Raw genomic sequence first — 14,919 nt, forward strand, 5'->3', positions numbered from 1 at the left:
CTGCCAGCGCAGCACTCTACCAAGTGCGCCACGGGCTCGGCCCAATCTTGCCTCTTTAAACTTGTGGAAGCATTCATTTTAGTGTTCCTTGGAACACACTTTGGCAAATGTGTGAGATAATGATGTAAGGTTGCCTAGCAGCAGGCTCTGTGATGGGCAGAAGCAGGCTTTTAGTCCCAAGATGTCCAAATAACTGCAACACTAATAGGTTTCAGAGTGTTTCCATGTACATTGTCTCAGCTGGTCTTCTCATCACTCATTAAAACATCTCCCAGCTACCTCTAATTCAGAAAATAATTAGGCAGTCTCCTTTTAATTTTGCACAGTACTAGCCATTAAGAGTTGCTTTAGGATTGATCTGGAAGAATTCAGCACTTTCTTTTCTTCAACTTCTATTAAGAAAATTGAAATCCTGCTTTTGTTAAAATGTCCATTAGCAAAATCACCTTAGAAGACATTTGTGCCATGTCTATGGATATTTTTTTAATGTGTATATGCCACATCTGTGGCTATTTAATTTGGTCACCCAAAGAGTAATGATGCAAATACCCATAATAAATATTTGAGGCTAGAAGTGGATGTTGACACAGATATATTTCTGACTCTTGTATTTCATTATGTACATTTCAAGAAATTGATTATTGTAATCTGAGTATTGTTAACTAAAAATATGAAAAGCTCATTGCTCAAAATCTTTGGAGTATTTGTCAGTGTCCTATGCTGCTCTAGAGCTTTGAACCTAAACTCCTAAATGAGAACCGTGTGTGCACTTCACTTTTTTTAAGGATGTATGTCGATGTGTGTTTAGAAATTTCTCTTGAAGTAAACAAAAATCAAAACCAAAATTAACCTGCAAGGTTAATTGAACACTTTTTAGAAGGGCTGTTCTCTCTGCACTCTGTGCCAGAAAGTTTCTAGAAATTTTGTAAATTTTAAAAAGATGGAGACGGACAAATAGACATCAATAGACAATTAAGGAATAGTTTCACACAAAAAAACACATCAAATTTAAAATACCATTTGTTAATCACCTCAGATAACTGGATATGCTGAAACATAACACCAAACAGTATCGTTTGATGAACAGTTGCAGGGAGAGCCTCAGGAATTACCACCCTTGTCTGAGGTGGAGTAAGTGCTACAGGTGTAATCTAGTCCCCACATTTAACATTGAACTCCATTCACAAATCTCTCTTCTGGTTGATTTTGGCATCGCTCCGAGTGGCCCTATCCTACAGCAGCTGCTACCCTTTAGAGTGTCAACATGACTCAAAATGGCAAAGATCAGTCATCTTCACGCGCAGAGGAGATTTTGGCATCTTCCATATCACAGAAGACCAGCCAAGTTGTGCTCCAACTCAACTACTAAGAAAGACCTTTCAAAGATATAAATGTTCTATGGCTGCTTCTGCTTATGTCTCTCTTATGTTCTGCCCTCCTTTGCCCCAGGACTGGCCCGTAGGCCATAAGCAAGAGAGAGACCAGAAAGGAAAACTTTGACTCTTAACTTTCTCCCTAAATCTCCCAGACTTTCAGGAGTGACATTCTGTACTGGGCTTTGGAGATATGGTGGGAAGTGGGCTGGGTTCATGTCAGAAGGCACTAAAACCCAAAGGCAAGAAAGGTATGGAGGACAGAGCCCAGGTATGGCAAGCCAAGGATTGGAGCCAGAGAAAGAACAAAAGGAAAGCCTTGTTGTCTCTGCTTTGAATGCAAAGGATGATTTGGTAGTATTTATTCTTGTTCATCTTGTTAATTCCAATATGTTTAAAGCTAAAACTCTTTGTGATGAGTATTGGGCCTCTGTCCAGCAGGACCTCTCCTGCGTAACTGAATGCTCCTCGCATAGCTATGTTTCCCATATCCTATAAAAAGGTGTGCATTATTTTCTTTTACAGTTAGGAATTTAGGCATGCTCCTTAGATTCAGAGATGCAATGACTTTTGATTCGTGGCTGTAAAAAATAATAGTAATTGGTCTTTTTCATATATGTGTATATCCTAGATGGTGCCAAAGGTCCCAGATCACTAAGGGAATCCAGTTCGTTGGTGGTGCAAGGAGGAAAAATTAAGCAGAAGTTTGTGGATCTGGGGTAAGCACTTGATGATGTAAAAAGCAAGCCCTTTGTAAAAGGAGTAAAGGAGAAAATTTCGACTTCCCCTTTCTGACTGTGTGCTGTCATTATAGGGCACCTTTGCGAAGGAATTCCAACAAGGGAAAGAAATGGAAAGAAAAAGAAGCCAATAGGTTTTCTGCAGGTAGCAGGTACGAGTGGGTGATTAAGAACAGATTTATTTCTATGGCTAAACTTTCTGGCCCCCTCTTTCATATTTAACCAAAATCAGTGGTCAGTACCTTTGAGCTGACGTGATGTGCCTAGAGCTGATGAGAAAGAAAAATTGCACTGTCAGTTTATATTTGCCTTACTCTAATAATGGCCTGCATCCGGCCTCGGGCATATCCATTGGTCCTTAATTGCTGATTATGATTGCATGAATAGTTTCAATGTATTTATTTAAATATGGCATAAATGTATGTATGTGATGCTTTAAACACACTTCAGATGTTTTGCCTGGTTACCTACAATGCTAGTGCCTTCTCTTTTTGTTTGAAAGTCTGAAAGGGTAATTTTGCATTTAAATACTTTGTTGGCATGCATATAGGAATGACCACAATCTCTTGCTGGACTTAGCTATTTAATTGATTCTGCAGGCACTATACACTATACTTACTGTTCAATAAAGACTTTCTGATAGAGAAGTGAGCTTTTGATCAGCATGTTGTCAAGTTTTCCCAATATTATTCTGAGATTTCATTATTTTAAACTTAGGGTTTGTATAGGGAGACAGAAAAGCATAAAGTTCTGAAGTCCAGTTGCCTAGGTTTGAATAATAGCTCTCCCATTTATACAGTTTAAATCTTGGGCAATTTATTTAACCCTCTGTGCCTCTATTTTCTCATGTAAAATGAGGATAATAATGGTACTTACATTATAAGGTTAGTGTAAAGATTAAATGGTACTTGGCACATAGGAGGTATTAAAACATATAATAAAGATAACAATTTGCTGCTGCTGTTATTATTATTGTTTGCAGGCTACAGTGTAATTTTACATTTATCATTGCATTTGATCCTTACAATAAGATTGGAAGGGCAGATAATAGTGCCATACTTTATTGTGAAGAACTTCACCTTCATAGAACTGAATTTGCCCAGGGCTAAGCAGTAGGCAGTTAATGTCAAGCTGGAGCTTGTGCCTCCTGTCTAGATGTCTTTCCAACACCACATGCCACCTCCAGTTACTTGTTCACCTGATGATGCTTATATTTCTTTATGAAATTTTAGAACCATCTCAATATCATAGACGAAGGAAGAAACAGACAAAATGCTGAAAATGAAAAGACTATAAAATAACTTATCCATTGCATAGGTTGTCCCCTGTTGTTTCCTTTTCTTTTTTTCTGTTTTCTCACATACACCTTGGTGAGAAATTGTATCTTCTTCTCGGGATTACAGGCGTATGGAGTGGGCAATGAGGAGAGAGAATTCCCAAATTAATTATTTTTGTTAGTCTGGGTCTCTTTTATTCTGTACAATGGAGAAAGGGTAGAAAGCTCTCATTATATTGAGGACAACAACCTCAGGAAAAATAAAGGTAAATCTGAGGCCATATGTACTCAAAAGCAAGTTAACTTTGGGTGGTTTTGGAGTGAGAAATAGAAAATAGTCTACTTTGTGCCTTAAAATTAAGAGTAGAAAACTGTCAAGTATACTCAGGAAAAAAGGCAGTGAAACCATTTAGGGGAAAACGAGATGCACAGATACATGATGGGAGAGAAACTCAGGCATGTCTGAGCTGACACTGTCCTTCCTTTGCTCTCTGGGATTCAGAGGCAGTCACTGCCTCTCACCTTTGAGGCTCTAAGGAGAAGGAAGCACCAGCAGCCAGCAGGAGAGAGAATGTTTGACTGGATTTCCTCATAGTAGCCAGAAATTAACATCTTCTTGTGTAAGTTCCAGGTGAAAATCAAGCAAATCTTGGTTGTGTTGGTGAGCATTCACTCTACCATAGGCAAAACCACAGCTAGTCGAGGGTGGTGGAACCCACAGCCAGGCTTCTAGCTTGGCTGTCTAGCCCCCTGTATATTTTTAAAGCATTAACTCTGGAGTCTCCCTGCTTCAGTAGTCATAAATAATTCCACATGTGGCAATGCTACAAATATACAATTTTATAATTATTTGTATTACAGTCATATTTTTGTGGGCAGGAAAGAAATTCATATATGAAATAGAAGGACAATGGAAGAAGAGGGACATTTTCTGTTTCAAAAAATAATTTTGAGCTATCAGAGTAATTGATTAACACCAGTCAAATCTAATGATAGCCTCTGTTCTCCTATATAGATTGATAATGGGCCTAGGACCTTGTAAAACATATTCCAGGAAGAACAGAATTACTGCCCAGCAGGAGCTTAATGCAATTGAGTTGGTTCCACGGGGCCCCTGGAGGTAGGAGGGCTACCAGCACCAGCAGCTACAGGGCTGCACAGCAGTTGTTAAGAACTGGGAATAAATTTATCAACCCTGTGAGACTTTCTCAGAAAAAGGAGGGAAGGACTCATGGATTGAGTTTGAAATCTTATCTTTTAGGCTTTTCATCAATTCTTATTAGGTTGTGAAAATCTGATGAGGTCATCAGTCAGTTAGGGTTAGGGTTAGGGCTGCTAGATTTTTAAAGAGGCAAGACTTTTGCTAAGTTTAATCTTGCTTTTAGTTTTTTCCTTCCTATGAGAGTAAAGAGTTTACTTTGTTGTGTTCCTTTCAGAGACATGACTCAGATACATGACCAACATGAGGCAAATAAAGAAAATAGATGAGGCTAATAATAATAATAATAATAATAATAATAATGAATAAACCCAACAAAAAGTATGAGATATGATTCTTTCCCTTCTCAAATGTGTGGTCAGCAAATGTTCTGATTTAAATAGGCAGCACAGCAGATAACAAAAGCAGGAAACATTTAGTTGTTAGAGCTTGTTCATCCTTTAAACTACACACCAAGAGTAAAATGAAATGCTGTCCTAAAGTCTAAACTAAGTAATTATTGGCGTCAGTAGAGCATCTACTTTGGAACTTTGGGGAGAAGCCCCCAGTTTAGTCACTGAAGAGAAAGTCTTCTGAGAAGATGCCTGTATCTCAGACAAGGCTAGAGGGTGGTATGTTGGGGAAATGATGGGAAAAGGCGATGGTACTTCTCTATGGACATGAGTTTGCATTATCTTGAACGTGTGAAGAGTGGAAAGAACACTGAGCTGCCATCTGAGGTAGTAGTCCTTGGATTTGGTAGTAGTAGTAGTAGCAGTAGTAGTCCTTTCCATAGGCAAGTCTCTAAATTCCTGGGACCTTGGCTTCTTACCAGAACTAAATGGGTTGGATTAAAACTACATGGTCTGTAACTCCCCGTCCATCTCTATGTGCAGTGTCGAATATGGTAGCCTCTAGTCAGGTACGGCTGTTGAGCACTTGAAATGTGCTAATCTGCACTGAGATGTGCTGTTGGAGAAAATGCATGCTGGATTCAGAGACTTAGAATGAAAGCAAAGAATGTGAAATATCTTATTAATAATTTTATAATATTGATTACATAACAAAATAACACTTTAGATTGAGGGGGTTAAATAAAGTGTTATTTTAAAAATTAATTTACCTCTTTTTTTTCATGTAGTTGCTAGAAAATTTTAATTTACACCTGTGGTTCGTATTATATATCTATTAGATAGTGTTGATCTATATGATTCTGTGAAAAGTAAATCCTCCTTTGATATTTAACTAATTTTCTGTTGGTCTGTAAATTCGCATGTACTCATTTATTTATTTATTTATATTCTCCTCTTTGCTCCAAAAATAATCTATTTATATACAAAAGTACATATGCTAAAACAATATAATTCATTTAAAAAAATTGAATAGGGAAAAATAAGACAAAGCAAAAAATAAGTAAGGTTGGTACTTAAAATACATCTTTAATAATACCTTCACAGTAAGTATAACAGTGGCCTTTCAGTGAAAGCCAAGAGCCTAGTGTCAACATGGTTAAGAGCCTGAGTTCAAATCCCAGCTCTGCCACTTATCATCTTGGGCAGGTCACATAACCTCCCTGTGCCTCAGTTTCTTCATCTGCAAAATGGAGCTATATACACTGTTGGGACAATTTAAAAGGGTCACATCTAAGTACATTTTAAGTCCTTAATAAATATAAATGACTATTATTATTATTCATATTTAAAACAAATTTGATGGGAAGGATATGAAACAAAGTATTCTCCATATGTATTTTACTAACTGTCTTGTTCATCCAAGCATGACTTTTGTAATATCTTGAAAAATCAATGGACTACATGGATTATACTTCAGGCAGTCCTTCGCAGATGTTATTTCTCTCAAAGAGGCTTTGGATAAATCATGTCACGACAGTGAGTTTGAGATTATTTTCTATGACAAGAGCCTGGAGGGCATCTCTGCCCTGTTGCGGAGTAAGGGCAGAGCGCCTGCCTGTCATCTGAGCTGGGTGGAACCACACTCTTTCAGAAGAGTTAAGAGCTAGATGAGCATATGTGCACAAATAGACAAACACTCACCTCTGCCTAAACCTGGCCCAGTGAAGGAGGGAGACACAGCTGTCCCTCTGCTGTATTTCTATTTTTGGAGACACTCGCCTGCTGTGTAGACCAAGTGCAGGATGACATCTGGTTCTCATTGTGTTACCCTGGAAGGGAGAAATTGGGCATGGGGACCCAGCACAACAATTTTCTGTAAGTGAATAATAATCTCCTCTGCTTCAAAAACCTCATATTTGCATTCAGGATAGTATTAATAAATATTGATACTCTGTTAAAAACTTTTAAGAGTCAGCTCAGACCTGTGTTAAAATACCGATTTAAGGTTAACTCTTCCATTCCCCTTTCCCAAATTCTATTTCTGTAAGTCTGGGTAACCAAAATTGGTATTCGAAGACATGCCCCAGATGATTCTTATCAGGCTTGTTTAGGAAATACTACACTGGTCCATGGCCCAGGAATAAAAAGTGCTTCTTACAGAAGACAAGTGTGCCTCTGCTAGCAGGCTTTCTTGAGTCCAATTATTGTAGTACCCTCTTCCCATCTTTTACTAATAAGTAGGTAGATTTGAGGGTACAGCTTTTTTTAGTTGAGACTTTAGGGTAAAATGGAAGGTTGACATATCTCTGGTTGGTCTTTTCTGTAATCCTTGCAGACTTCTTTGTGTTTTTTTTTGTTGTTGTTGTCTTTAAGAAGTACACTATTAAAATCATCAGATCTTCTGGAATTTTTAGTGTGACCAACAATTTTACTCACCCAACTTATTATCTCAGTATTTTACCAAAATGACTTCTCCATTCTCTTTAATTATCATTTTTATAATCCCTTTGCATTTGCATATTGCTGTACAGTTTACAAGATGCTTTTATATTTATTGTCCCATTTGGTTCTCACAGCAAGATTTGGAAATAAACAGAAATTGTTAGGAATTATACTATTTGTATAAATTTGAAATACATATTTCAAAATATATTTGAAATGTGATGTGAGAAGACTGAAATTCATTATATGTGTGGGTCAGAAGTTGTCTAGCTATGGTGTTCAAGCACTTTTAATTGAAAGGGAATCTCTTTGTTGTCATGATATCAACAGCTATCAAATAATAGGCTTACCATCAAATATCATTTGGAAATATTGAGGCTACCTCTTCCAAGATGCACATAAACCACTACCCGTTCCTACTTTGGGTCCTGATCCTTATTTTTCTCTTAACCAAAAGATAAATACAATATGAAACTGCCTGCATTAAGGGGGAAAAAACAGTTTTCAAACATTGTTCCTTAAATGCCTTTGAGTTTTTTAAATGTTAAACAATAAACATAGACCTTTATACCTTGACAGTTTTCAAAGCACTTTCACACATATTATCTCATTTAATTCTTGACAACCACACATGAAATACAAAAAATATCCACCTTTTACAGATGGGGATATAGAGACTGAGAGAATGTCCAAGGCCATGTACTCAGGAAGTGGTAGACCTTGGACCTCCTAGTGGGATATGAGGGCTTTAGGTCTCATGCTCCTCTTGAAAAAAGGCACTAAAATTATGATAAAAAAATCAATAAGCTATGTGTTCTGCTTAAAGTATCATGAGCCCCGAAATTGCCAAATTATTTAAATGTACCATTTTCTAAAGTTTCAGACTATGGAGAACATGAGTCCAGAGAAAGACAGGAAAGAATGCTGGTTGTGAGCTAATGCCTCTAGTGGCAAGGCGCTATGTCACTCAGATGAAGGAAATGCTGGGAAGACTAGCCTAGCAGCAGTTCCTCGAAGACTGTGCCCTTCCCTGATTTTAATTTGTCCTCATACACTTATTAGGTACATTTAATAAAAATCTATCAGGGCAATAGCAATAAGGAAATGTTGATCATTTTCGTGGAATCCATTTAGATGCAAAAAGATAACTATTAAGATTAGTGTTATAATCTAGAGTGTAAAATTTTTACTCTATTGAGTAGAACAATTTCTCAAACTGTTAACTTTAGTCCATATTCTGAGTCCTATTAGAATTTGGTTCAGTAGGTCTTACATCTGCCTTTTCTTTGTCTAACACACCATTTTTTCCACAAAACAGGATCTTCAGAGGCAGGCTGGAAAACTGGAAGCCCAGGTCACCCTCAGCAGCTCCAGCCTCCACTCGCTCCCCTTGCATGCCTTTCTCCTGGTTTAATGAAAGCCGGAAAGGATCCTATTCCTTCAGGAACCAGCCTTCATCTACAAGTCCCCTTCAGCCTTCTTCTGAGACTCTAATTTCAGATAAAATGGGGTCCAAGGTAGAAAACACATGGATTAAAAAAGCAAACAAGAAAAACCCAAATCCCTCCTCCTCTTCAATCTTTGGAAGGCATTCTCAACTTGTGTGTGTGTTCTCTGGATCCGAAAAAACAATGTGATAACACTGCAATAAACAATGCATGGTATTTCTTGTGTGGGGGAAAAAAGAAAGCCTCATTTAACCTCACCTTCTTCGGTACTGTGATGCTGTTCTGTTCTAGATTGTGCATTACTCTTTGATTTGCCTGTCTTTTCACATATTGCTATTTAATCTCAGTTTGACAGTTAAGCCATGCTGGGAAGGATGCATTTGAATCCCATGAAACAGTATGACAGATCTGTTTACCAAGTATTCTACTTTAAATTACATTATAAAACTATTTCACTGGGTTCTTCAAGATTTATTGGAAAACAAATAAATTGGGGGCTGAATATATGTTCAGTACATCTAAATGAAACTCTTTAAAACAAACCAATGCTGACATAGCACCCTTACTTATTTCTTTTTTTAATACCAAACTTCCACGTCGAGCGACTGTTTTAATTCTGTCACCAAAGTTCTTTAACTTTAGCAGAATTAGGTATTATATGCATGGGCATTATTTGTTTTTAAATGCATGATGGTTGTTTCCAGCATGACGCTGCAAACCTTATCTAACATTTTATTGAAAAACATACAGTGGCTAACTTTCACATGTTGTTTGGTCTCCTTTTATCTGTGTTTACTTTGCTTTCTCAGAAATATGTGATTAATGTTACTTGAACTTAATTCCTTTCTTGAGGTCAACAGCTCAAAGGGTTTTGACTGGGGTTTGGGGTTATGTCTCCATTGACAATACCAAACAGTGATTTTCTATGTTAAATGCCCTGCTGCTTAAATGTTCTACTGGCCTCGCTCCGTGTGCTCTGATTTAGCCTCCTTTTCTGAAGTTTTAGCAAACCTTGGAGTTTGTTTGGTACTGAATTCTTCAGCCTCTGACATTGTATTTATTCTTGATAACCAACTAAACCCAATACAAGGGAACCTAATGGAAAAGTAGTAATTCCTAAGAAGTGGGATAAGAAACAAGATGGTGTTGGTCAAATGCTTAGAGTTCCTGGGAATCTAGCCATCCTAGAATTATCAGCAAAAGAAGTTTTGACAGCAGTAGACCACTTCGGCCATGAAACATTTTCATTATTGGATCTGAGACATCTAAAACTTGCTTGAAAAATTCTACTTTAATCCTTCACTGAAGAGACTCCAGATTTGGTTTAAAATGTTTTCTTTCACAAAGGGAGCTACATAGCCATTGTTAAGTTGTTTTAATATCCACTGAACATCCTAATGAAGTTCTGGGGAAGTTACATTTACACACTCCCACCTCCCCCACCCCGGGTGATTATTTGGAAACGTTCTGTGCCACAGCCTTTGTGGAACTTGCTAGTGCCGGGAGACACTTGTATTTTAGCTTGTATTTACTAGTGTATTGCCAGACTGTGACCGCTCCCAGAACTCATTGTCTTGAAGGGTACATCCAGGAAGGGATCTGCCATTTGTCATGGTATTTATCACGGCCAACAAGCAATCCTTCCCGGGAGTGCTCCAGCTCTCTTTCTGATATGAATTGCCATCTGTTCCCAATAACTCAGCCTTTCCACACCATCTTGTATTTTTACTTACACTGTTACTCATCACAATTAGGGTCAGAGAAGATAGGCTTCTTCATATTAACTCCTCTGAGCAGTTGCAGAGGATAATGAATTCTGTACCCTTGAAGAGAAATTGAAGAATCATTTCCCTTAAACACCTATCCTTTCATCAGGTGGAGAAAGCGCCCAGAACTGCCTGTCCACTGCAGAAGGTGCAGTGTTCTCAACCACTGCCTGGTTGAAGGTCATCACTGAACTAAACATGAATTTTGTCTAAGATTATTTCAAAAAAGCCTTTTTAGAACTTGCAGGCACACCTACCTCTGGTTCACTCACTGTGCTTACTTAACACTGAGCTTGATTTATCTTTACAGAATTTTACCTTCAATGATGACTTCAGTCCCAGCAGTACCAGCTCGGCAGACCTGAGTGGCTTAGGAGCAGAACCCAAAACACCTGGGCTCTCCCAGTCCTTAGTACTGTCTTCAGATGAGGTACTTTTATGGCACTATGACAGAACTGCTTTCTCAAATTGGACATTTTACCCATGATTCTGGGAAAATATTTTAGGGTAGATTTTGCATAGAAATCATCTGGACCATGGCTTTATATTTAATATGAAGTCTTCATGATTTCTCTCCTTCTCTCTCTCAACATGAAAGCAATGTGTTTTTTCTGAGACCCTTTAAGCTTTGCACAGACCCCTTTTACATCTGTATATGAAACACACATGGTAGGGGGACTTGGCACTGGAGAACAAAAGTGGGGGAACAGCTCAGAAATCACGTGTAGGTTTACAAGTTATCCATTCCTTCTCCCTTGTCTCCCCCAAATCACCCCTACCCCAAAGTTTCTAATATTCCCTCTGAATAGGGTGTGGCTCTGATTGAGAATCATTGCAATAGAAAGGCACAGTTCCCACAAGGCGGGAAAATAGGATGAGACTGCTTATTTAGAAGCCAGGGACAAGATTAGCATTGCCAAAATTTATCAGGAGATAAACATGTACGAGAGGCAGGAAATTATTACATTAATAGTTGACTTCATTCCCCGCAAATGGGAGGGAGTCAGGGAGCACCATAAATATAGATATTTTTGCTCTAAATATTTGTTCTTATTTATTCTTTTCTAACATGATTTTTTTGTTTTGTAAAATTTGGTTTTTCCTTGTAAACTTTTCTGCCCATATTCTTCGAGATTGGCATGATTTTAACTTCATTAAAACTGTGTACTGTACATGTGGTGTCTGCCGCTTCTGTAACACTTTTCTTCTTGATTCCTTTGTTGCTCCCTCCCTCAGAGCTTGGACATGATAGATGACGAGGTGAGCTATCAGTGGGCTGTGTGTGCTGGCTCCTGTGGTACTGTGTGAACAGCTCTGCTCTCTTTGCAGATGACTTAAAAATCAAACCATGCAAGAACACTTCTCTGTGTAATTGAGGACTTCGTTGTCTGTATCTTATTTAAAAGATGTTCTTGAGTCAAGGGGATCTTCACATTTCACCTCCAGATTCCTCGATTTATCCCATCACCATTACCTTGATATGATCTATTCTCTTTCATCTCCTTTGCCTTCACCTCAGCTTAGCCCATCCCCTCCTCTGTGTTTCCTACACGGGTCACGCAGGTGACTCCTGTCTTTCCTCCAAGACCTCATCATTGCCTTCATCTCCTCTTAGCTTAGCGGTTCTAGGAACCAGCTTGCCCCTTTGCACTATTCAAAGGAATATTCTGCAGTAGACAGAGCTTGAGATTTGGAGTAAACCACTAACTGTTGAGCTCTGCCACTCACTGGCTGCATGATCTTGGATTGATCACGTAGACTTTCTGAGCATCAGTTTCCTCATTTATTAAAAGTAATTATGGGTATTGCCTGCCCTACCTTCTTCATAGGTTTTCTTGATGCTCAAATGAAATAATGGTTGTGAAGCTTCCCCCAAGTAGGTGTCTCTCCTCTTCCAAGTGAAAGATACCTCAATATTTCTTAGTGTAATTTTACAAAATTCTCATGTCTCATCAGAGGATAAAGGCAGAGTAATACGTTGCATGTAGAGATTCATGAAATATTTGTTTCCTACATCTGATAATCTTTCCAGTGTGTTTTAAGGTAAAAGCTTGCAACATTAGTGTCTATCTTTTTCCATATTAAACTTCCTACATTAATCATGCTGTTTAATTTGGGGGAATTTATTAAATTGCAAATACCTAAAAGCATGTAGGTAATAAGTATGTTTCTTTTTAACACAACTAGAACCATTAACTTATCATTTTGTGGTTTAAAAATAAATGTGGCTCTAGTAGGTTAAGAAATTCCTTTTGATAGCATAATATGAGCCAGAGCATTCTGGTCCTTTAACAACACTGCGTAACATTCCTATCTTAGATCCTTGACGATGGACAGTCACCCAAACACAGTCAGTGTCAGAATCGGGCCGTTCATGAATGGAGCGTGCAGCAGGTTTCTCACTGGTTAATGAGCCTAAATCTGGAGCAGTATGTATCTGAATTCAGTGCCCAAAACATCACTGGAGAGCAGCTCCTGCAGTTGGATGGAAATAAACTTAAGGTAAAGAATTATATGTCTATGTTAGGTAACCAGGTATAATTTATATTACTCATAGCACCTAAAATGTTTTCATCAGATAAGAGCATTCTATTCTGCATATCTGAGAGGTAATTCTCGTTGAATTATTTCTGAGTTGTAAATGAAGTTTCGGAAAGTCCATCAGGGGTTCTAAATCAACTGGTAGGCTGCTGATTAGGAGAGCGAGGGACCCTCTCCATTGCTTCCACCCAGCAACACATGGTCCATGTATTAACTCTACTTACTTCAAATGTAGTATGAGTTTTAATAATGGCCAGTGTGAACTTTTTCATCCCATTAGTTAAGACCCAGATCCATGAATCTTCCTTTTCTTATTCATTTCTCCTCCACCCCCAACTCTTCCCTACACACCACTCCAACACTGGGATGATGGTCTCCCCAGAACTCTCTTGACCAAACATGTGCAGGCCATGTCTTCCCGCCCCCTCCATTGCACGCTCATTTCCATTCATCCAGTCCATGTCTCTTAGAGACTGGGGTGGCACCCACCCCTGTGGAAAAAGGGCAGAAGGAGCTTACAGCCAGCTCCACGCACCCTCCCCCATTCCCTCAGTCCCCCAACCCCCTGCTAGGCTGATGGGCAGATGAGTATCCTTGACAGTCCTGAAAAGGTTAGAGATCAATCAGTAGCTTGTGAATAGGAAGGCCCCATTGACAAGGCTGTCTCTGTTGGGGAGATGGATGCATCCCGCTGTTGATTCTGAAGGTCATGAAACATTTTAAAGTACATAACCAACTCCCCTTATTCTGAATTCCAAGCTCATCGAGCAACCTCCTCATTATCAACCTTCCTTCATAGGTCTGCCTACAGGGAGAGAATGCCTAGTCATGCTGACATGAGCATTCTGGCCCCAAAGACATTTTTGGCTCTCATTGTAAATGAATGCATTGGCAGAGAGGAAGCCATTTCAATTCTTCCTGCCCTTCTTGGAGCCCTCTGTGGCAGCAGGTGCCCACTCCTACCCTTTGAAAATATTGACGGGGTTAGTGGTACTTTACCTGTAAATGCCTACAGCCCAAAGTTGGAAAGGTAAAATTGTGCTCTTTTTTCATTCACTCACGAGTTAATAAAGCATAGCCCCCCCAGTGTGTAAATTTTTAGCAAATGCAATCAGCTCTTCCTAAGTTCTTACCTCTTCTTTGTTTAAATTAGTTTATGAATTTGAACATACTGTGATATTAATCTCATTGTAGCAGAGGAGTCATTGGTTTTTCAAATCCAGTTTGTGTATATGTTTCCTTCTTAGGCACTTGGAATGACATCATCCCAGGATCGAGCCATGGTCAAAAAAAAACTCAAGGAAATGAAGATGTCTCTAGAGAAGGCTCGGAAGGCCCAAGAGAAAATGGAAAAACAAAGAGAAAAGCTGAGGAGGAAGGAACAAGAGCAAATGCAGCGGAAGTCCAAAAAAACAGAAAAGATGACATCAACTGCAACAGAGGGCACTGGTGAGCAGTAACTCACACCCTCTCAAGGAGGGTGTTGATGCTCCAAGAGAAGTCCCCACCTCTTCCTGCCCTGCTTTCCTCCAAAGGATGAAGAAACTGATGATAGGGGTAATGCTGCTCTAGGCAGATGAGGAACCGTGTGTTGAGTAACTGCATTTTCTGCAATAATAGGACGTACTCTTCATTTTAACCTACTGAAACAATCCCAAACCACCTCTGGTTTATTAACAAACCAGAGATCTTGTTTATGAGAGATGCAAAGTAGCTGTATTTCTCTCTTCTCTTACCAACATCTTGTGTTGCGTTGGGTGTGTTGTGTCACTTGGAAAACCA

At 38.9% G+C, this 14,919-nt stretch overlaps 1 protein-coding gene across 1 annotated transcript in view; it reads left to right on the forward strand.

Annotated features, from left to right (window-relative positions):
- PPP1R9A (protein phosphatase 1 regulatory subunit 9A) overlaps window positions 1–14,838 on the forward strand; it is a 327,703-nt gene extending 312,865 nt beyond the window's left edge. The window contains 7 exon segments of the mRNA XM_063100030.1: window positions 2,005–2,092; window positions 2,188–2,265; window positions 8,701–8,983; window positions 8,986–9,015; window positions 10,907–11,026; window positions 12,916–13,098; window positions 14,385–14,838. Coding sequence (XP_062956100.1) covers window positions 2,005–2,092; window positions 2,188–2,265; window positions 8,701–8,983; window positions 8,986–9,015; window positions 10,907–11,026; window positions 12,916–13,098; window positions 14,385–14,597 — 995 coding nt within the window. The 3' untranslated portion in view covers window positions 14,598–14,838.
- Window positions 14,839–14,919: the final 81 nt, after the last annotated feature.

The sequence above is a fragment of the Cynocephalus volans genome, chromosome 6 (assembly GCF_027409185.1).
Source record: "Cynocephalus volans isolate mCynVol1 chromosome 6, mCynVol1.pri, whole genome shotgun sequence".
Taxonomy (NCBI): Eukaryota; Metazoa; Chordata; class Mammalia; order Dermoptera; family Cynocephalidae; genus Cynocephalus; species Cynocephalus volans.